Source organism: Hydra vulgaris, chromosome 14 (assembly GCF_038396675.1).
Source record: "Hydra vulgaris chromosome 14, alternate assembly HydraT2T_AEP".
Taxonomy (NCBI): domain Eukaryota; kingdom Metazoa; phylum Cnidaria; class Hydrozoa; order Anthoathecata; family Hydridae; genus Hydra; species Hydra vulgaris.
The window spans coordinates 18,142,501-18,167,055 of NC_088933.1; the positions used below are offsets into that span (position 1 = coordinate 18,142,501).

At 27.6% G+C, this 24,555-nt stretch overlaps 1 protein-coding gene across 2 annotated transcripts in view; it reads right to left on the reverse strand.

Annotated features, from left to right (window-relative positions):
* The window catches only part of LOC101235693 (nischarin), a 193,340-nt gene that overhangs the window by 131,995 nt on the left and 36,790 nt on the right, over positions 1–24,555 (reverse strand). For both annotated transcript variants that reach the window (XM_065818391.1, XM_065818392.1), the window contains exons 3-4: positions 17,669–17,848; positions 15,046–15,094 (exon numbers count right to left, since the gene is read on the reverse strand). In XM_065818391.1, the coding sequence (XP_065674463.1) occupies positions 15,046–15,094; positions 17,669–17,848 (229 nt within the window). The remainder of the gene's footprint in view (positions 1–15,045; positions 15,095–17,668; positions 17,849–24,555) is intronic.

Sequence of the window (24,555 nt, forward strand, 5' to 3'; positions counted from 1 at the left end):
TAGAACTATGTATATATATATATATATATATATATATATATATATATATATATATATATATATATATATATATATTTATATTTATATTTATATTTATATTTATATTTATGTTTATATTTATATTTATTATATATTTATATTTATATATATATATATATATATATATATATATATATATATATATATTAATATATTAATATATATATATATATGTATATATATGCGTATATATACATATGTATATATATATATATATATATATATATATATATATATATATATATATTTATATATATATATATATATTTATATATATAAATTAGTAGAAAAATTTTTTCTCATTTAACACTGTGTTTCATCAATAAAGACTTATGAGAAATGATTTTTGATGATTTCTGATGAGTTTTTATTGATGAAATCAGTGTTAAATGAGAAAAATATTTGTTAAGTGATTTCCTACTAATTTATAATTGCTCTGTTCTTTTAAGAACATTGAGCACTCTATTTTGTAGAATACATTTAAAAATTGTTTATATATATATATATATATACATATATATATATATATATATATATATATATATATATATATATATATATATATATATATATATATATATATATACATATATATATATATATATATATATATATATATATACATATATATATATATATATATACATATATATACATATATATACATATATATATATATACATATATATACATATATATATATATATACATATATATATATATATATATATATATATATATATATATATATATATTATATATATATATATATATATATGTAAATTATGTTAGTGTATTTTACAAATAGAGTGCTCAATGTTCTTAAAGAACAGAGCAATAATAAATTAGTAAAAAACACTTATCTAACTCTTTTCTTCCACTTGAAGTTTCACCATTGCTGGATCATCAGGAAGCGTATGTCTTTATATATCTTAATATCTATTTATATATATATATATATATATATATATATATATATATATATATATATATATATATATATATATATATATAGATCTATAGTTTGTTGGCTTTAGGAAGAGCGGAAGGAAAAAAGTGATTCTTACGCCAACACATACGTCACTTTTAATTACTTTTGACTTTCGTCCAACATTTCCGTGTTGGACGAAAGTAAAAACCATTAATTTAATTACAAATTAATCGTTTTTTGAAAAAACCACAAAAACGCAAATTTAATTGACCGGAATGTTTTTAAAAACATTCTGAATGTTTTTATAACATTTTGAATGTTTTTAACAATATAAACAAAGTTTTTATTTTTATTTTTTTTAATAAAATGTTTTTATTTTTATTTTTTTTAATAAAATGTTTTTATTTTTATTTTTTTTCTGTAAATCATGCGCGGAGTGTTGCTACATCGACTATCTTATAGCCTGACTCGCAAGGGAGTGCTGCTACATCGACTGACAAATAGCCTGACTCGCAAGGGAGTGCTGCTACATCGACTGACAAATAGCCTGACTCGCAAGGGAGTGCTGCTACATCGACTGACAAATAGCCTGACCCGCAAGGGAGTGCTGCTACATCGACTGAGGGTTTGGTTGGGGCAGGCAGTCTATCATTATTAAAAAAAAAAAATTCCGGTCTTGCATTTTAATTTTTTCTTTTTGTCAACAATATATCGAAAAAACTTTCTGACCACCTCTCAGGGTTTTATATATATATATATATATATATATATATATATATATATATATATATATATATATATATATATATATATATATATATATATATATATATATATAAACATATATACATATTTATACTGCTGATTTTTAAGTGAGCAGTGTGACATCATTCTGAAATAGTCTGCTGCTGGGGGCTTCAGTACATACATCGACTGACAAATAGCCCGACTCACAGTGGAGTGCTGCTACATCGACTGAGGGTTTGGGATGGGATATATATATAAATATATATTTATATATATATATATATGTGTGTGTACATATGTGTATATACATATATATATATATATATATATATATATATATATATATATATATATATATATATATATATATATATATATATATATATATATATATATATATATATATATATATGTATATTGAGGTATGGAACTATTTTACAACCAAAGTAAATGACATTTAAAGATTGATTCCTCTCTTTCTGCATTAAAATTTTTTGAAGTCATTACATTTACAAAAAGTTCATCAAATGTGAACATATTAATCAAGCCTTGTTATAGAGCATAAAATGGCATGCCATTTATGTATGTGTTAAGCTATTTAACAAAAGCCATTTCAGTTGAGCCATTTTTAATTAATTTTTAATATTTAAACAAGTCTAAAGATATTGATTAAGCGGTAAGATAAAAGAAGTAATTAATTTTATAAAAACCACTTGGGAAGTTTAAATGATAATTATGTAAAAAAGTTTAAATGACAATTACATTTGATATTTGCACTTTTTACAAATGTAGGAATTAAGATAAAACAAAGAAAACTTTGTTAACCTAACTTTCTATCAAAAGAAAAAAAAAGATCTTATATGAAGCATAAAAAAATCATTAAAGTTATAAAAAAAAACTTTTCTTTATCATCTTGCCAGCACAAGAATATTTATTTAGACAATTTCTCATAACAAACAATAACAAAAAAGATAAAAAACAAAACAAAAAATTATTAGTTAAAAAATAGTACAAATTAAACTTTATTTTATATTAGTGTTACTTTTGATACTTAAATTTTTTGTTTTTTTTTTTGCTTTGTTATAATGGTTGATTTTATCAAAAAAAAAAGAAAAAAATTAATTGCTACAAACTTTAAATGACATCTAATAAAGAGTTTATTTTTTTGATAATTAAATAAAAAACTTTTCTATAAAGCTATTATTAATTTTTCAAAAAAATTTTTCAGGGGAGTTTAGATCAAAAAAGTAATAACGTTATCAAGTATAATTATATTTAATAACGACGGTATCTAAACTCTCTTGATATATATTGTATTGAAAAATTAAAAACAGAGTTAAAAGAAGGTTTTATTTAATTAATTTTTACAAGTATTTACACTTGAAACAATATAGCTCTTGTAATGTCTTTGTATATATTTATAACTTTTATTTTGTAAAAAAAAAATAGTTTATAAAAATAATATTTTATAATAGTTAAATCAGTTTTGAATAATTAAAAGATAGTGCAATATCAAAAAAGTCAAAACAGAAATTTCCTTATATTTAGAAAAAATTTTGATTAAAAAAGTTTAAATTCTTTGTAAACATGTTGTAACACTGTATCAAAAAATGTTTATAAAGCATACGTTAAACTTTTTTGCTTTAAGGCAAGTGAAAGCAGTATATATTTTTTTTTAAATGGTACTTGGAAACAAACTTTGTCACAAAAAAAAATGATGGTAAAAAAAAAAACTCAAGTAATCAACTCGAGTTTTTTTCTTCACAACAAGTAATATTTTTTGTTTGTTAATAACTTTTTAAAAGTAAAAAATCATTTTTCTTTGCAAAGCCGCCAATTTAAAAAATAATGAAAAAAAAACTTTTCTAGCCTTTATTACTAATTGTTCTGGAAACACATAATAATGTCTTTTAATAACATTTTTGCATAATGTAGTTACTTATGCTCCGTTATATATGAATGTTACGTTACTTAAGTTATGTTATATACATGTTATATTATCTTATGGTATGTGGGTTATTCCATACCAAATCACCTAAAGGCTCCCAGGGTTCTCAGGCTCTCAGGGTTCTCAGGCTCTCAGGGTTCTCAGGCTCCCAGGGTTCTCAGGCTCCCAGGGTTCTCAGGCTTCTCAGATTTACTTTAAACTTTGACCACACACAGATCTTATAAAAAAAATACAATCCAGAAAATTTCAGCTTGACCAATTTGTTCAAAAGTTATGATTGAATTAAAAATGACCAAAATCCGAAAAATTGGTGCATCAGGAGCTTACAGCAGTTTTTTTCCATTTTTGACAAACCATAACTTTTTAAATAAAGATGGTGATCACCTGAAATTTTGTAGAGTAATTGTTTTTCACCCAAATAATCCATTATTGCAGTTGTTTTTGACTGATTTTTTACAGTTTTTGAGTTATTGTACCTTAAAGTTGCTAAATATTGCAACATAAAAAATATATTTATATATAAAAAATATATATAAATATATTTTTTCGAACTTTAATGTGTTACAGTTTAATACTTACAGAAAGTGGATTTTTTTGTTACCTTTGTGTACTTAGGGTCACCAATTGTTAGAATCATCAAAATTATGCATTATAAATTAATTTAGCACATGCAGCAGCCTATTAAAAAATCACTTTTTTTTTAAATTATGATAAATTACATCGACTTTGCTGGCATAGAAAGTAGCGTAAACAGTTGAAATAAATTATGAAACTTTTCAATGTTGAGGGTTCTATACATAGACAATCACCAAAAAAAATTAAAAAAATAAAAAAAAATTATACTCTATCTAATGACATAATTGTAGCCTTTTGAGAGTGATGATATTTTCAAAAAGAGAATGTTATTAGACTATGAGCTAGCCTTAGGTCATAGTCTAATAGTTAGTCATAGGGATGACAGTAGCATATTTTTTATTTATCTGTGAATGAATATATTCAGTTTTCTTTTTAATGACATAATGTCTTAATTTGTACTAATAATAATGACATAATCAGTGTCATAATCAGTGTCTGATATTTGTTAGTTTCTTTGAGATTTAATGTTTGTCTTTTTTAAACTTTTTAGATTAGTAAAAAAAATAAAAAAATAGTAAAAAATGACAGAGAAATGTTGTGTGGGGAAAGTTTTAGATGAAGATTGGGACAAAACGTTTTATTGTAGAATTAACCTAAAAGATATTGTGAACACAGATGTTGAAGTTTTAATTCAAAGAATGGGACACACTTTTGAACTAAATGAGGAGATATGTTTACACCATGAAAAAGCCTATATTTCTAGATATGAAGTGCTTCAAAAATACTGCTGTGATCCGTTTAAAGTCAACAAAAAAGAAATTAAAAAGGATTGTGTAAAGTCAATATTTTAACAGCCTGTTTAAATATTGACTTTAAAGTCTGTTGACCAGCCTTGCACCCCTTCTTCATCTATTAGGCTGGCGCAGATGTATTTTTAATACATTGTTTCCAGTTTAGAATGTTGAATGCTGGACCTTTATGACTCAATGCATGGGTTTTGTTTGTGTCTCTGTTTTTATGACTAGGCAACTCATTCTATTATCTCCTAATGAGGGTACAGCTCTAAAACTCAGTTTTGTGGTTCTGAGGCCAATGGTAGTCAGGTTTCTCGAACTCTGTGGTAGCTCTCAGAGAGGCTGATTCCATCAACAGCTGAAAAATATCAAAGTATTAACAGTGCCATGTTGCGCATGGATGGTGTCCCTGTTTGTACTTTTGGTGCGCATTGAGAAGGCCACATTTGGAGCCCTTTGTTACAACTTAGGGTTTATTAGTAGTAATGAGGCAATCGCTTGGGCTATTAAACAGTGTTCTGAGTACTATCTTTGCTTTGAGTCAAGTTCTTCAATCTAATTTAAAAATGAATAAAGTACCAAAAACTATAAAACACAAAAAACCATCATCATCACCAAGTTCTCTAAACCTATCATTCACTAATATTTGTGGTCTTCGAAGTAACTTTTCTTCTGTTGAGTCTTATCTCAAAGTTCACTAGACCTACTTGCTCTTTGTGAGACTAATTTGAGTTCGGCTGTCTTATCTTGTGATCTAAGTATTGATGGTTATCTTCCTCTAATTTGTATAGACTCTAATAGTCACATGCTTTGGCCTGGGCATCTTTCCGTGATTTTCTTTGTGATGGCCCTTGGGTAGAAATCTTTCGTCTTCCTGTCGACAAATGTGCTTCTTACATAACTTTTTTCCAGCCTGCTAAAAAGCGGCATCTGTTATCCCTATCTTCAAAAATTCTGGAGAGCGATCTGATTCGTCTAACTACCGTCCTATTAGTCTTCTTCCTATCATAAGCAAGGTTTTTGAATCTTTAATTAACAAACACTTAATTTCTCATCTTGAATCTAATCACTTACTTTCTGACCATCAATATGGATTTCGATCTTCTCGTTCTACAGGTGATTTGTTAACAGTAATAACTGACAGGTTTTATTGTGCATTAGATAAAGGTGGAGAGGTTAAGGCCATTGCTCTCGACATTTCAAAAGCTTTTGATAAAGTTTGGCATGCTGGTCTTCTCCATAAGCTTTCTTCTTATGGTGTATCCGGCAACATCTGTAAGATCATCGAATCCTTCCTTTCCAATCGTAGCATAAAAGTTGTCCTTGATGGACAACACTCTTCTTCTTATTCTGTAACTTCAGGGGTTCCTCAAGGTTCTATCCTTGGCCCTATACTCTTTTTAATTTACATTAACGATCTTCCAGATATTCTCTCATCTAAGGTGGCATTGTTTGCTGATGACACTACCATTTATTCTTGTCGTGATAAAAAACCAACACCCTCTGATTGCTTGGAGGGGGCATTTGAGCTTGAAAAGGATCTTACTTCTGCTAAAGCATGGGGCTCACAGTGGCTGGTGAACTTTAATTCAGATAAAACTCAATTTTTTTCAGCAAATCATTTTCGCAATAATTTAGATCTTCCTATATTTATGAACGGTGATGTACTCGATGAGTCACCTACTCTTCATCTTCTAGGATTATCTCTTACTTCCAATCTTTCTTGGAAACCATATATCAAATCAGTTGCAAAATTAGCATCTGCTAAGGTTGCATCTCTTTATCGAGCTCGTCACTTTCTTACTTCAGATTCTATTCTCTGTCTCTATAAATCTCAAATCCGGCCTTGTATGGAATACTGTTGCCATATCTGGGGCGGATCCTCTAATGATACCCTTTCTCTTTTAGACAAGGTGCAAAAACGCGTTGTAAACATAGTTGGACCTGCTCTTGCAGCCAACCTCCAACCATTATCTGGCCTTGTATGGAATACTGTTGCCATATCTGGGGCGGATCCTCTAATGATACCCTTTCTCTTTTAGACAAGGTGCAAAAATGCGTTGTAAACATAGTTGGACCTGCTCTTGCAGCCAACCTCCAACCATTATCACATCATCGTAATGTTGCTTTTCTTTCTCTTTTCTACAAACACTATAATGGGCACTGCTCTAAAGAGCTAGCGTCTCTTGAGCTATCTACTATAATTCGTTCTCGTGTTACTCGTCATTCAATTAAGTGTCATCCTTTTTCTGTGACTGTTTCTAAGTGCTCCAAAAACACTTATTTGTCTAGTTTTTTTCCTCGAACATCAGCTCTTTGGAATTCGCTTCCTTTATCTTGCTTTCCTGACTCATATAATTTGCAATCTTTTAAGTTGTCTGTCAATCGTTATCTTGCTCTACAATCATCATCTTTTCTCTTTCAGTAACTTCCAACTTTAATTAGTGGCTGCTTGCAGCCTTGTTGGAAGCAAAGATGTTTAAAAAAAAAAAAAAAAGTCAACTTAAGATCAAACCTGGTCAAAAACTTTGCACTAACTGTTTGAATGAATTCAAACTTGAACAAATTACAGGAAAATTTAGTCAAGAAGATGAAGACAAAGATGTTTATGATGAGGAGTTTAGTTCTTCAGACCTAAATAAGACAGTTTTAAATAAGAGTGCTTCTTTACTGGAAATATCTCCTCTAAAAAATGTAAGTAAACGTGACAAATTAGTATATGGAAAGCAAAAAGTTAAAAAACTGGAAACAAGTATGACAAACCTAATAGCATCAGCATTGGATATAGACCCAAAAGAAATAATATCTGAGAAAAAGCAAAAGTGCATTAACTGTAATGATTTAGTCAATCTTTTAGATGCAATAAAGGAAAAAGGAAAAATCAGTTTAAATGAAGAAAAAGTTCAGTTACTAACATTAACTCCTGATAGTTGGTCAATTAAAAAAGCTTGCAATGCATTTTCAGTTTCAGACCATCTTGTTAAGAAAGCCAGAAAGCTGAAAAATGAAAAGAGAATACTTGCTAAACCTGAGGCTAAAAAAGGACATCCTTTGGGGGATATTGTTAAGCAGAGAGTCATTAAAATATATGAATCTGACGATAACACTAGACAATGCCCAGGAAAAAAAGACTTAATATTAGTTCGTTTAAAAGAGCTTCATCTGGAATTTAAGAAGTTATACCCTAAACACAAAGTTGGATTCAGCTAGTTCTGTGAACTAAGGCCAAAGTGGTGCCTCACTGTTGATAGAAGTGGAAGCCACTCAGTTTGTGTATGTTCTTACCATCATAATGCTAAGTTGATGTGCTCTGCTCTTCCTAACAGCCATTTAATATATTACAAAGATTTAATGAAAGTATGTGTTTGTAATATAGTCGAAACTGCATGTTTCATCTATGTTCCAACTGCCCTGGTAAAAAAAATTTGAAGACTTACTTGTTTGAAAAAAATGATTTTGATTTTGATGATCAGATCACATATAAACAATGGGTGTCAACTGACCGAACTGCACTTATTACAGTCTAAACAAGCATTAGTGAATTTTTGAAACATATACAAAGTGAAACTTTGTATGACCTTTGTCACCATCACTTTATCAAAGAAGCACAGTCTTTCTACTTATCAGAGGCAAAACAAACATTAGACCAATATACCTGCATTATTCTGATGGATTTTGCAGAAAACTATAGTTTTCTTGTACAAGATGCTATACAAGGGTTTTACTGGCAAGCCGATCAAGCTACCTTACACCCATTTGCTGTTTATTACAAAAATGAAAAAAATCACCTTAAATGTGAATGCTATTGTTTAATTTCTGATCATCTTTGTCATGACCAATCAGCAGTCCATTGTTTTCTCACAAAGTTGCTCCCTATGGTCAAAATCAAACTACCCACAGTGAATAAAGTTAAATACTTCAGTGATGGTGCTGCATCACAGTATAAAAACTACAAATGTCTAATAAACTTAATTTATTACATTGTAGATCACCAAATAAATGTTGAGCATCACTTCTTTGCTACGTCACGTGGCAAAAGTCCATGTGATGGAATAGGAGGTACTATAAAAAGAGAAGCAGCAAAAGCTAGTCTACGACCAGCAATTACAAATCAGATTCTCACACCACAAGATCGGTTTACATGGGCTCAAAAAACATCAAAGGTGTTAACATATTTTATCTTTCAAGTGATGATATCAATAACCATGAAACAACTTTTAACCTTCAGAAGCGATATGAAGGGATGCGCACAGTTTCGGGAACAAGAAGCTATCACTGTTTTGTACCAGATAGAGAGAAATTGATTTTAAGAAGAATCTCTAGTCATACTGTCTATGATACTCATGTGTTAAATAATGTTAGTTTGATTAAAAAAAATCCTTCAAATTTTTAACCCGGTAAATATATTGCATGCTTTTATGATGAAGAATGGTACATTGGGCTTGTGGTTGATATTTGTAATGACGTTAATGTGATGTTTATGCAAAGAAATGAATTAAATTTAAAATGGACAAACGATGCACAATCAAGTCAGTGTTGGGTTCCATTTGACAAGATAATATGTCAAATAAGTGTTCAATTGATTAAAAGTATAGGTGCTCGTGACTATATTTTTGCTAGTAATGACTATGACAGTATTATGAGTTATATAAATCAGAGATAAGCTAATTAGTTTCATATATACATACTTTTTCTTTTAACTGATTATCTTACTCTTTGAATGCACTTTTTTATAGTATAGTTTGTATAAATGCCTATATATAGAACCTCAACATTAAAAAGTTTCATCAATTATTTCACTGTTTACGCTATTTTCTGTGCCAGCAAAGTCGATGTAATTTATCATAATCTTTAAAAAAGTGATTTTTTAATAGGCTGCTGCATGTGCTAAATTAACTTTTAATGCATAATTTTGATTATTCTAACAAGTGGTGACCCTAAGTACACAAAGGTAACAAAAAAATCCACTTTCTGTAAGTAAGTATTAAACTGTAACACATTAAAGTTCGAAAAAATATTTATAATGTTGCAATATTTAGCAACTTTAAGGTACATAAGATCTGTGTGTAGTCAAAGTTTAAAGCAAATCTGAGATGGTACCATGGGGAACTTTCAAAAAACTAGGTGATTTGATATGGAATAACCCATGTGCTATTGTTGTGTGTTGTTGTTGTGATGCTGTTTTTTGTAATGTTTTGTGTTGATAGACATTTGCTTTTAATCATTCACTAAAAGCTAAGACAAATTATTTTGCCATATATACAATTTATTTTGCCTATAGTTTCAGGGATTATATTTTTCCAAATGTTTTTTTTACTGTTAGTTTCTCCCAATATCCTTAACATTTTCCTTACATACAAGTTTAGGTATATGTTTTTGTAATATATTTGTTTTTTAAGCTTTTTTACTCATCGCTCATACAAAAATTAGGAAAATTTTAAAAAGAAATTTGAAACAACTCAGCTAAAAGCAAAATTAGGAGGAAAATAAGGGTAAATATATATTCTGGATTTTTTCCGGATATTTCACCCAAACAATTTTCTGGATTTTTAAAATATAACCTGGATGATCTATGTATTTTATATTTCTCTGTATCTATATGAATATTTTCTCTAAAAAAAAATAAGTTCTGCTGAAAGTAATTGGAAAAATATGCTTGCTTCTCCATGTTGTTATTTAATCTTGAATTCTTTTATCCTTTTTATTACTTTAAATTAAAATACACTGACTGACATTGCTTTATTTTTTATACAAGATTGTGCATTGTAGTCTAGATTTCTTGTTAAATTAAAAATAATTTTGTTAATAAATATTGTTTTATATAAGTTCATTTCATAATCAGTTTGTATTTATTTTTTTGTCATACTAATTTGTAACTTACAAACACAGTTATCTAAATAAACTTATACAAAGACATGGATTTCAATAAATCTTAAGTTAAAACATATTCTTTAATTTAGAAAAGGTCACAATTCCAAAGACTTTTTGACTTTTGTTTATTATTTAGTTGTAACAGTAGTAATATTATTTGTAGTAGTAATATTAATTAAAATTAAAGAAATGCTGCTCGATGAGCAGAAAACTTACTTGCCGGAATGCGGTTTCAAGAGCTGCTAAAATCTGTTAATTTGGTTTTACTTAAGACATTTTAGAACAAAACTAAATAGGAATTTTATTATTTATAATAACAATTAATAACAATCTTAAATTTATATGATTTTGATTTTTTTTATAAATTCAAACATATAATTATGTCCTTTTTTTTTAGTTTAGTTTTTTTAGTTTGTCATCACTTGATTATTTTGCTTATTGTTGAAACATGGTTTTAATTTAATAAATTTATATGATGTAAAGTTTAATCTATTAATCCTTAGTCAAGTTGGGGGAGTAGCTGGGGAGCTTAAGGAGTAGTTAGGGAGAAGCTAAAACTTTACATAATAAGGTAAAAAATAATTTTGTTTACTTATAACATAATAAAACCAGTTTTTATGGTTATTTGTGTTATAGCTATTTTGTGTTTTTGTCATTATCATTAACAGTAACTTTTCTTATGCTCATAAATATTTATTGCGTGTCTTGTTTACTTTTTTTAACATGCTGCTTTGAAAACACTGTCTTTCCCTCCCTTCCTAGCTTTTAAATGAGAGTTAAATAAGAATTAATAAAGGGAGCATTAATGAAACTTATGTAATTATTGTGCGCTTCTGTATTTCTTAATACCACAATTGATAATAACCATGTATAAAAAATATTTTACGAGTTCCTTTCTGATATTTTATGAGATAAAAGTTAAACAATTGTTTAACTATAATTGTCACTAAATTGTTCAAATATTCTAATAAAATCCCTTTAGTTCAAGTATTTTAGTAATACCTTATTAAGCTGTGGTGTTATTTGGCAATGTTAAGCAGTGTTATTAGGTTGTGCTATCTAGCTTTTTTTAATAATTTTGGAGACTCATAGTAATGTCTGTATTATGTGCTAATGTATGTAATATGTATCTTATGGTATGCACTATTGTTACTGTGTTTTGTGTTGATAGAGCTAGGCTGTTATAGTTAATTTTTTTATTCATTAAATTTTCTATTATTAATTCTATTCTAATTCTATTGACAATAAAATACAAATAATACTATTGTAATTTTTTTTTTAATTTCTTTTTTTAAATTAAAACTGCACCTTTTCGGTTAATGAGAGCACAAAATTCTGAGCATTAATACCATGCAGACATAAAATTTGCCAAATCATCCATCAGTGTCCTTGAAGAACTTGCGGCAGTCTTGTGTCCTAAAGAAGTGATGTTTCACTCCCAGGATAATAAAGCCAGGGTGCCAATCGGATTGACAGCTGCAAACAAACAAGCACCAACGATGATGCATATGTAGTACAAGATGACTTTAGCTGATCATGATTTTGTAATTGCTCCTCAACACAAACTTATTTCTTCAGTAATTGCAGCCATAGAAATTAAAAACAATTGCATGGAAAAACAAGCAGTCACATACTCTGGTCCAACATACATAGCAATCAGAAGTGCAAAACATGATTCATTAACAGCACTTAGTCGCTTAGAAGACATGAACAGAATAAACCATCTTCCTGCATTTAAAAGCAGCTTATTTACTGAAGATGGAGTTAGCAAACCAGTCATGAATATAACTGTTGATGGTAGGTTAGATGAAAATCCAAAATATGAAAAAACAATTCATTGTGCCAAGACTTATTTCAAAGAACATGACCTTGATGGAATGTTTGTGGCCATAAATACTCTTGGCAAAAGTGCCATTAACAGTGTAGAGAGAAGAATGGCTGCGCTAAGCCATGACATAGGAGAAACTGTACCTCTATTAGATAATTTTGGAAGCCATCTTAATTCAAGAGGAGAAACAACAGACAAAGTTATGGAGAAGGCAAATTTTTCCAAAGCTGGTGAAGTTCTTGCACAAATTTGGTCTAGCACAGAAATCGATGATTTTGAAACTAAAGTCGAGTACATAAAACTAAACAGTGAAAAATGTGTACAGTTAAAACAATTTGGAGCAAAGTGGGATGCTAAAGATGTCAGAGAAATCAATACTTCCTTTAAGTTGTAAAATGTAATGATCAAAAATGCTGTGGTCATCGTCGCAGCTCACTGTTTCATCTTATTCCAACTGGTTTTCTTCCATCACCAATTTCTTTGTTCTTAGGAGAAGATGGCCTTGAACTAGTTGCTCAACGTCTATCTGAACTCATGTGCGTCTTTTTAAATTCGGACAAAGAAACAATTGAGTGGTATGATCAGGATGATATTGATACCTCTGACCTCAATTATTGAATAACATAGAACTTGAAGGTCAAAGTCCGATTTGAGAACAAATTTAGGTTTTAGACAGATATTCATCAATTGCATTTTTTTAAAACATAAACTATTTCAATTAAAATATACACTAATAAAAAAAAAACTTTGTCTTTGTCACGCCACACAGAGAAGAGGAAAGGAAGAGGGAGGAAGTTGGAGGATGTTCTTCAAAATATCACATAGGGGAGGGGGGTTATAAAAATAGAAAAAAATGTATTATTTGAACACACCCATATATACAAAACATAACATAAATTTTGAATAAAAAAATATATACTTTAGGATGTATAAATATTTATGCAACCCCAGTCACAAACCAGGCCTTTGCTATATTTTATCAATAGCCCTGGTCAACTATCAATCCCAGTTGCTTACTAACATGAAGCAGTTCGTACTGGGATACATGTTGCAGGATAACCTGCAACATGTAACCCAATATATGTATATATATATATATATATATATATATATATATATATATATATATATATAAATATATATATATATATATATATATATATATATATATATATATATATATATATATATGTATGTATATATATATATGTATATATATATATACAGTCAATCACAAAAAATTTATGTACACTTTTTTTTTTTTTTTTTGTTTTGTTATTCACCTCCCCAAGGCTGAGAAGGCCACTACAGATGAGGAGGCTACTTAATAGTGGTTATAACCCTCTCTCAACTCTATAACTCCGAAACACGAACCTTGACGAAAAAGGCTGCTGCGCGGAGAAACAAGTTGAGCGCGGTACTACCAGGGACGTGGTAGGAATCGAACTCGGAACCTCTTGCTTATGAAGCGAGCGCACTACCACTACCGCATACACCTTACAATTTAGAGAAAGCACTTAATAAAAACCATTTTAAAAACAAAAAAACAACTCTATATCAAAGTAACAAGAATATATCTTACAAGAAATAAAAAATAACTAAATAAAAACACCTACCTGTAAAACTAAAAAAGTTAAACTTTTGAACTTGTGATAATGTGACAAAAGTTTACACTAATAAAACTAATACCTAATATGTGTATGCAATGTATGTGATTCCTTAGTAGTTGGTTAAAACATATATATTAAATTTGTGTTTTTAACATAAATATTTATCATTGAATACAGAAAAAAATCATCATTTATAAGTATCCCCTTAAATTAAATCAAAAATAAGCCTTATTTCAAACTTTTTTACTACTTCGAATAAGCTTATTTCAATTAAAATGTTGGTACACATGATTTATAAACACTAACTTGCAAAAAGACAAGCTTATTGCAAAACTTTCAGGGAACGAGGGTTTATTCTCAAGATCTCTCACACATGAGACCAAAAGTATAGTCAACTTTTTTTGAAATAAATAACAAGCAACAAACTTTAAACTTGTGAACTTTGAAACTATTATATTACACAAGTGAGTTTATAAACTTTATTTTTTTACAAATCAATACTACATTTTATTCGTTGACAGATTTTAAACTTTATCTGATAATTTCTAAACTAAATTTATTAGTTGTAAAATATACTGTTAAATATACTGTTGTCAATGTATTTGGGATTAAAAGGCACAGTGTGCTTTATTTTTGATTTGATAACAAAAATTAAATTAAGTTAGATTAAATAACAAAAATTGATTAAATAAATCATATACCGATATAAAAGACATCAATTGCTAACTGATGACAAACATTCTGGACATCCTAAAAAAATAATTTGAATGCTGACACATATTTAGAATGCAAATGTGTAACTATTTATGATATGAATATTTCATCTTACTGAATGAATATTTTCTTTGAAAATTTTTTACTAAATATTACTACAACTAAAATAAAATTTTTTTGTTTAGATATTAATAATAATTTAGCACAGAACCATTGACATAAGATCTTAATGATATATATATTTATATATATATATATATATATATATATATATATATATATATAAATTTATATTTATATATATATATATATATTTATATGTGTATATATATATTTATATGTGTATATATATATATATATATATATATATTTATATTTATATTTATATGTATATATATATTTATTTATATATATATATATATATATATATATATATATATATATATATATATATATATTATATATATATATACAATCATTTAAAAGTAGCCCATTAAATTCAAATTTAAAATTCAAATATTTTATACTACAATATTTCATTTATCTTTTTTTGTTTTCTTGTTTGTTTTAAATTTATAATAGTACATTTTCACTGTTTTGTTTTGTATAGTACTGTAAAAATATTATAAACTAATTTTCGTTTTATAAAAATCAGTACAAAATAAAACAAGTCTTATTTTGTTTTGTAAAAAAGATACAAAACAAAACAAAATAAATTCAATTCAAAAATATATAAAACAAAATGGATTTTTTTTGGTTTTATAAAGACGTTACAAAAAAAAATTGTCATTTTGCATCTTAAAGTTATAATGTGATATAAGTTGACACATTTATGACTGATGATAAAAAAATCAACTAAATTAATTACTACTAAAAGTGGCACCTATAACTTTGATATCTAAAATAGATGGCTCCTTATTCATAGTTCATTATATATTGCTAGCTTAAAGAGAACAAATGAGAATGCATGTTGCAATGCATTGAAAGTATTAGGTGTTGGTGTTGATGACAGTGTACTACAACAGTGTATAAATTTTACCGAATGAGTTACTACTGATTGTTTAATCCAGCCTACAGATGCCAATATTTGGAAAATTCAAAATCACCACATTTTTGAACTTGATTATATTTAAAACTCGCTCTTAGTGACAATAACAAAATTATATCACATTAAAAATGTTCCTTGCAAAAATGTAAAGATTTAAACATGCAGTGAAGGTTATAAGAAACTCTGTGAACAATAATAGATGTGCATTTTCGAAAATTAAAATGAGAAAAACATATATAAAAATATGTAGCTTAAAAACTCCTTGATAATTTTAATAATATGAAAACCAACAGATAAATAATATATTAAATAATTTTTGTAATAAGACTAACTAAATAACTGTAATAAGATAAATTTTAGCCAAATGAGTGGTTAATAAGATAATGACAATGAAATAATAATAAAAAATTTAGTGTGTTGCTCAGTTTAGTACAGAACAACTAAAAACAAACGAGACAATCTTTTACAAATTACGCTAGATATACTTGATGGAATAAAGGTATATTAATATATTGTATACTAAAGTTTATATTAATATACTATATATTTTAAATAAAATATTACTTTAAGTAATAAAGTCTCAAGAAACCTAATTGCATGAAGTTGTTGAATTTCAAGGAACAGTTTAAATTATGACCTCTAGACAATCATTTGCATCTGCCTCTTAACAATAACAATGTGTGTGAGCGTGTGGTTTACAGTTACAAAATGTGAACATGTGGTTTACAGTTACAATGTGTGTGAATGTGTGGTTTACAGTTACAATGTATGTGAATGTGTCCTTTACAGTTACAATGTATGTGAATGTGTAGTTTACAGTTACAATCTTTGTGAATGTGCGGTTTACAATTAAAATGTATGCGAATGTTTGGTTTACAGAACCAATATGTGCAATGCTTCTTATGACAATTTGTGCCACAGTCAGGGCAATGTGACTGTTAATACAGTTGTTAATCAATATTAAAGCCGTTATTACAGTTTTAATATTGCTGAGTTATTCACAGTGTCTGTTATGAACTATGGATTACACACTACTCATACATGATAAGGGTCAATGCCAAATGGTTTTTAAGTTGTTGAAAACAAATAGCTACACCAACAAATAAAAAGACATATCTGCTGTAATGTTCTCTCAAGACTGCATTTTGTAACAGTAACTAATACTATAAAAAATAAGATCATTAAAGTTAATGTATAGTAATAAACCAATTTTCGTTTGAAAAATTCAAAATAATTTGATACTCAGAAGAATTGTGTGAGTAAACTATTTGTATCTTACATAGATTAAAAATAGTTTCTTAAAACTAAAGATTAATGACTAAAAAAAAACTAATTTCCCAAATCTGGTTCTTAACTTTATCAGCCACTCATTGAATACTTGATGTTGTAAATTTACTCTGATTCAATAGGTAGTATTCTAGTGTAAAAGTTTTAAAACTTTAATCTCTCATCATCTTTAATATATTATAATCATTTTCTTTAATTAATTACTTTGAATAATTATTACATTCTGTAGTTATTTACTTTATTTAATAAAATATATTATTCAAAAATATACTTACAAACTTTTCAATTTCTAAAAACCGCTCCAAAATTGTTGGTATATTTGGAAAAAGATTAATTAAGTTTCTCAGATATTTTTCAAGAAGTATTCTTCTTTCATTAATAAAACCTGGATCTTGGTTTGAAATTAATTTCTTTGGAGGTATCAAGTCATTAGGTATTCCAAAGAATTGAACTAACTAAAAGATAATAGTTAACTAATTCAAAATGTGACAATATAAATTATAATGCAAAAAAACAATGATAATTGAAAAAAAAAAAGTTTTATAATTACAATAACTTTTATTAATATAATAGATATAATATTTAAATAAATATACATTAACATCTCTCTCTCTCTCTCTCTCTCTCTCTCTCTCTCTCTCTCTCTCTCTCTCTCTCTCTCTCTCTCTCTCTCTCTCTCTCTCTCTCTCTCCTCTCTCTCCTCTCTCTCTCTCTCTCTCTCTCTCTCTCTCTCTCTCTCTCTCTCTCTATATATATATATATATATATATATATATATATATATATATATATATATATATATATATATATATATGGGGGAGAGAGAGAGATTCCAGAAGTCCATTTTAGAAGTAGATATGGTTTGTGCACTCATTTACTCTTGTCGAAGCCTGTACATCTATAAATACATATAGATATAGTTTACATATATATCAGCCAGGAAACGCATGCAGTCTAACACCTTGTCTGTCTAGGATTAAAACATTTTCTTAAGACAACTTGACAACTGCTTTTTGCATGTTTTGAAATATTAAGCGTTTCAAAAGTTTGCAGAACAAAAATTAAGCTAAACTAAATATAAAAAATTAAAAATAACAATTAACTAAAGAGAAAATAAAAAAAATTAATAAACTAAAATTGTAAAATAATAAAAATAAAATTTAACTAAAATAATACTCAAAGTTTTGAATGTTTCAAAAGAAATTAATTTAAAAGAGTTTATGTTTGAAATAAATAACTTTGAAACTTATTTTTTCTAACATTTTTATATTACACAAAACTCTTTTAAATAAAGTAACAGAATTACTTTTGATTAATGTTTATTGTTAAATCAAAATGTTTATTTGAATTAACAAAGAATATTGTAACTAAAAATTCTGACAAAAAAAGTTAATTTTGCTTCGTGTTAAAATGAGTATACATAATAATTAAAATATATTTATTGTGCTCACATATTTTTTTATAGAAAAACATAAAAAGTATTTGAACCAATCATTTAAAAATGAAGGTGAACCAAAAAAACGAAGATGAGCAGCAGAAACGTGTGTATGAGTTTTATTTGGAAAATATAAATCTCGGCAAAACATACACAGTAAAGCATTTTCTTGCTGAAAATATTCCAAGGACTACCATTTATGACATAATAAAACGCGCTGAAAAAAAAATTTGGACATGAAAGAAAGCCTGGAAGTGGTCGTATAGCCAAAAAAATGCCAAAAAGTAAGGTTTCTAAGCCTAAAACCATGTTTGACCATCAAGATGGTATTTCACAGAGGCAAATAGCTAAATTCTGTATTTTGCAACCGTATGTGAATAAAATACTCAGAAATCAGTCTGCTATCAAATGCTATAAAAAGAAAAAAATTCCGAAGCGAGATGAGCAAATGATGTTAAGAATTCGAACATGCTGCAGTCGGCTTTACCAAAATTACCGAGACTTTGAATGGATCATTGACGATGTATTGTATCTTACTTTAAATCACAGTTCGATAAATGGAAATGCTAGTTACTACTCCAGTGATACTTTATTGACTCCATTGAATGTAAAATACAGCCAAAAAGAGAAGTTTGCAGAAAAAATAATGGTCTGGATCAATATTTTTGAGAATCTAGCAATGCTATCAACCAGTTTATTTACTTAGAGCATTGTCACTGTGAACCACAGAGACCGCCAGGTTTTATGTTGTGGCACTCAAACCAAATCCTTACTATGTAATAGTGTTATCCATATTGTTTCAAAAAAAATTATTTCTGAAATCAAAATACGTTGCTATCTATAATTTTAGATATAACTATATTCTAAAATTGTAATAAAATTTTTTATTTTTTTGCCGAATTTCACACTTAAAAAATTGAATAAAAAATTTTTTTTATCACTGGAAACCGCTAAAAAAATTTAATACAAGAGGTTTTATAATTTTTTTCATAACATTCATTCTTTAATATAATGCATCCAAACTTATAAATCATTAATAATTATATAATAAAAATTTCAATAAAAAATAAATTTTGTTTTGAATTTTTATTTTAACTAATACTAATGCAATTATTAGATAAAATTTTACTTAATTTACCCCCTATTTTAACTAAACTAATATATTTTCTAGATGAGAAAATTCGGTAGTTAAAAGTTTTAAATTTCAGTAGGTTTAATCGTTTAATCTAATTGCTATTAGTATTTTTTTTAATAACTATGAATTCTACTTGTTGTTGTTGCTGGGAAATATATGGCAAAAGATAATTAAAAAATATGAATAAAAACTTAGAGGAGCAAATTCAGCTGTTTATCTTTCCGAGATATTCGATGAAAAATGAATGCATCAGTTATTTGTTCTGGGTGCAGAAGAAATCTTTATAGACTTAAAAAAGGAGATTCACCTTGTGGTGAATGGGGAGTTTAAGTAGCCAAGGTATTTTTAATGATGTTTAAGTCTGAATTTTTATTGTTCTTACTCTCTTTTTCATTAAGTTCTTCTATATAGGTTGAGTTGAAAACTCCTTTATATAGGTTGAGTGAAAACTCCTTTATATAGGTTGAGTTGAAAACTGCTTTATATAGGTTGAGTTGAAAACTCCTTTATATAAGTTGAGTTGAAAACTCCTTTATATAGATTGAGTTGAAAACTCCTTTATATAGGTTGAGTTGAAAACTCCTTTATATAGGTTGAGTTGAAAACTCCTTTATATAGGTTGAGTGAAAACTCCTTTATATAGGTTGAGTTGAAAACTGCTTTATATAGGTTGAGTTGAAAACTCCTTTATATAAGTTGAGTTGAAAACTCCTTTATATAGGTTGAGTTGAAAACTCCTTTATATAGGTTGAGTTGAAAACTCCATTATATAGGTTGAGTTGAAAACTCCTTTATATAGGTTGAGTTGAAAACTCCTTTATATAGGTTGAGTTGAAAACTCCATTATATAGGTTGAGTTGAAAACTCCTTTATATAGGTTGAGTTGAAAACTCTTTTGAGGAGTTTTTCCAGTGCCAATGTCACTCTTCAAGATGAGACAATCAATTTACCTAAATCTGAATCAAGCTTATGTTCTTTTTGCTATACATATCTTGCACCTGGTTATCCTCATAACTGTAAACCCACCAGAGCAATGACTAATATTATTTCATTAGCATTACTACTAGGTTCTCTTCAAGTTGAGCAGGTAAAAAAAGAAATTTTTGGTGATAGTACATAAATATTAACTACAAAAGTTATATTTTAGTACAACTTATATTTAGGTTGCTTCTGGAATCATAAAAAAGTAAAATGGTTTCAGAAAATTTGATTGATTTTCTGAAGCCATTTTACTTTTTGTTTATCTACAGGAGAAAATCCTCTTTAAGTTACAATTGGCACACTATAAAATAAAGCAAAAAAAAAGCTCTATCCAGCAGCTTTTCCTTGAGATAATTAAGCAATAACAGATTGTGCTAGAGCTGTAAAATAAAAAAACAAAAGAGATGGTTGCTACTATACGCAAAGGTTTAGGAAGTAAACTATCCATAGAGCCTAATATTTTTGGTCGTCTTTCTGAATTAGAAGATTATATTTCTAGTTACTACTATGTACAGAAGTGTGCATTTGTTTACAGTATAGGCCATGTAATTTCAAGAGATCTTGTATATGTTCAAAATACATTAGATTTTGTGCTAGACTTGTTAAAATTATGTGGTTTCGACCCAACTTCAGCCTTTATAAGAATTTCATTGGATGGCTGTGGTTCATTTTTTAAAGTGATTATCAATATCTTTGATTGTCATAAGAATAATGATGATTCAGATGAGTTTTTGAATATTGGTGTACAACGATCACAATTTCTAGCTGTTGTTAAAAATATTCCTGAATCTAATTATAATTTGAGGCAAATTATAGAAAAGTTAAATTTGCAATGTGTCAGTTTTTATGTTGCTTTTGACCTAAAATGCGGAAATGCGTTATTTAGCTTATAAACATTCTGGGAAAAGAGCTTGTTTATGGTGTGGGGAAATATCCACATTAGATTCAGGGACAAAACAAACTCTTAGCAGTATTGATTATTGGTACAAAAAGTATTTAGAAAATAAATCAGTTAAATTATCCATGAAAGACTTCATGAACTGTATTAATCCTCGAATTTTGTATATTGATCTAGATCCAGATACTTTAATTGAGCAACTAGTTCCTCCGCCTTCATTTATTATTTGGCTTTGTTTCATTGCTAGGAAATTTTTTGTTGAATGTCTGCCCAGGATTTGATGATTGGCTTAAGTCAAAAAATGTCATTCAGAGAGGGTATTAAGGTAGAGGCTGGGATGGCAACAATTCAAACAAAATATTAGAAAACTTAGATTCCCTTGAAATAAAAATGTTAGAGTCGTTTACATGTTTGATTCCAATTGTTCAGTGTTTAAAAGATTTTCGTAATGTAAAAAATAGTTGTTTTTCTAGCAAGTTACAACCTGGCTTCAAAGAAGCAATAACAAATTTAAAGAGTTCATTTCTTTCTGCACAAGAGGTTCCATTAAATTTAAATAAAAAGATTAATACAAAATGGAAAGTTCACATTCTACTGTGTCATGTACAGCCATATGTGGAATACCATAACCAAGGATTAGGAAACTTTGCTGAACAATGTGGGGAAATTATTCATGCAAAGTTTAAACCAACATGGACTAGATTTAAGAGACAAAAGGAGCATCCAGATCATGGCGACAGGCTACTATCAGCAGTGGTGGATTTTGGAGCAAAAAGAATTTAATTTTGATTATATTTATGTGTATATTTGTACTAACATATATATATATATATATATATATATATATATATATATATATATATATATATATATATACATACATACTATAGCATATTTATGTGAGCATTTTTTCACTTTTTTGCTTATATAATTTGATACAGGATTTTTTAGAGAAAAAAAAAAAAAAAAAGAATGATGAATAAAAAGATTACTGCCCCATGCCTAACCCTCAGTTGATGTCGCAGCACTCCACTGCGAGTCAGGCTATTTGTCAGTCAATGTATGTACTGAAGCCCCCGGCACCAGGCTATTTCAGTATGACATCACACTGCTCACCTAAATCAGCAGTATAAGATATATATGTATATATACTTATTTTTTATATGTAAGTTAAGTTAGTGTATTCTACATATAGAGTGCTTAATATTCTTAAAGAACAGAGCAATAATATATATATATATATATATATATATATATATATATATATATATATATATATATACATACACATGATATTTATAAATAACAAATATATATATATATATATACATATATATATATATATATATATATATATATATATATATATACATGATGTTTATAAATAACAAATAAATAATGTATTTTTTATATCTATGCATATCATGCATGCATATTTATTAACATATTAGGTACACTAAAAAATGTAGATGTATTTACATTTTTTCTTCTACTTCTTTTACTAAGCCACATATATCTGTGGCTTAGTAAAAGAAGTAGAAGAGATACTTTTAGTAGGAGAGATTTTTTGATTTTCTCTTGTTTTATCAATCCACAAATATAAGTGTGTGTGTGTACACATATACATGTAAATGATATATAAACATATATACATGATATGTGACCCATCTGACCAAAACCAGTCACATGTATAAAATTTTAAGTTTTAAGTGTGATACATATTTGAAAATGAATAATATTCTGCTTTAAAATGATGCAAAAATTATTGCTCTAGCTTGACCCTAGCCAAAGTTATGATCAAAAATGTAACATCTATATTAAAATTTAAAAACGGAAAAAAACGCTTTTAAAGGTTTGATGTTTGAATTTAATGAGTAATCACAGAAATTTTAAGACAATAGCCTCACAAAAATCACCAAACTAACCATAAAAAAATTATTTAAGAAAAGTTAATTATGTAAACAATTATGCAAAAAAATAAATAATGATAAAAATTGAATTTTTGAGATGTTTGGATGGTTTTCTCAATATAACATAACGCGACATCCAACTGGTTTTGGTCAGATGCGTCACATATATGAATATGCAAGTATATATTTTTATGCATACATAGGAATAAATGTATATTCATGTCTGTATGTACATTTATTTAAGTATCTAAATGTATTATAAATGTATATAAATTCATATATTATTCATAGGTGTATACATGTACTGACATGAATGTACTGTTACAGATATTTATAGCTACGCTGTTGTAGATGTTATTTATGTATGAAATTAAATAAAAATATTTATGCTTATTTGTTTTCAGAGTACAATTTCCCTATTAAAAAATTTAAACAATTTGACGTAACAGATTAACTACAAACGAAAAGTTAATAATATTTAAAAAAAGACAACTTTTAATTTTGTAAATGGGCCAAAGACCCCCTCAGGCTTACCCTTTTGCCCCGTTTCTGACCCTTTGTCCAGATTTTAAAAACTTACTTTTCAAACCTACAGTACAAATACTTTTATGTTTAAAAGGTTTTATATGAGTGCCACTACATAAAACCTGGCGGTCTCTTTGGTTCACAGTGTTGTGTTCAAAAAAGACTTACCCCATTTATAGAAGAGCATCATTTAAATGATAATTTTGTGTTCTGGCCAGATCTTGCATCTGTTCATTATGCCAAAAGCGTATTGGAATATTTAAAATATTGAAATTGTA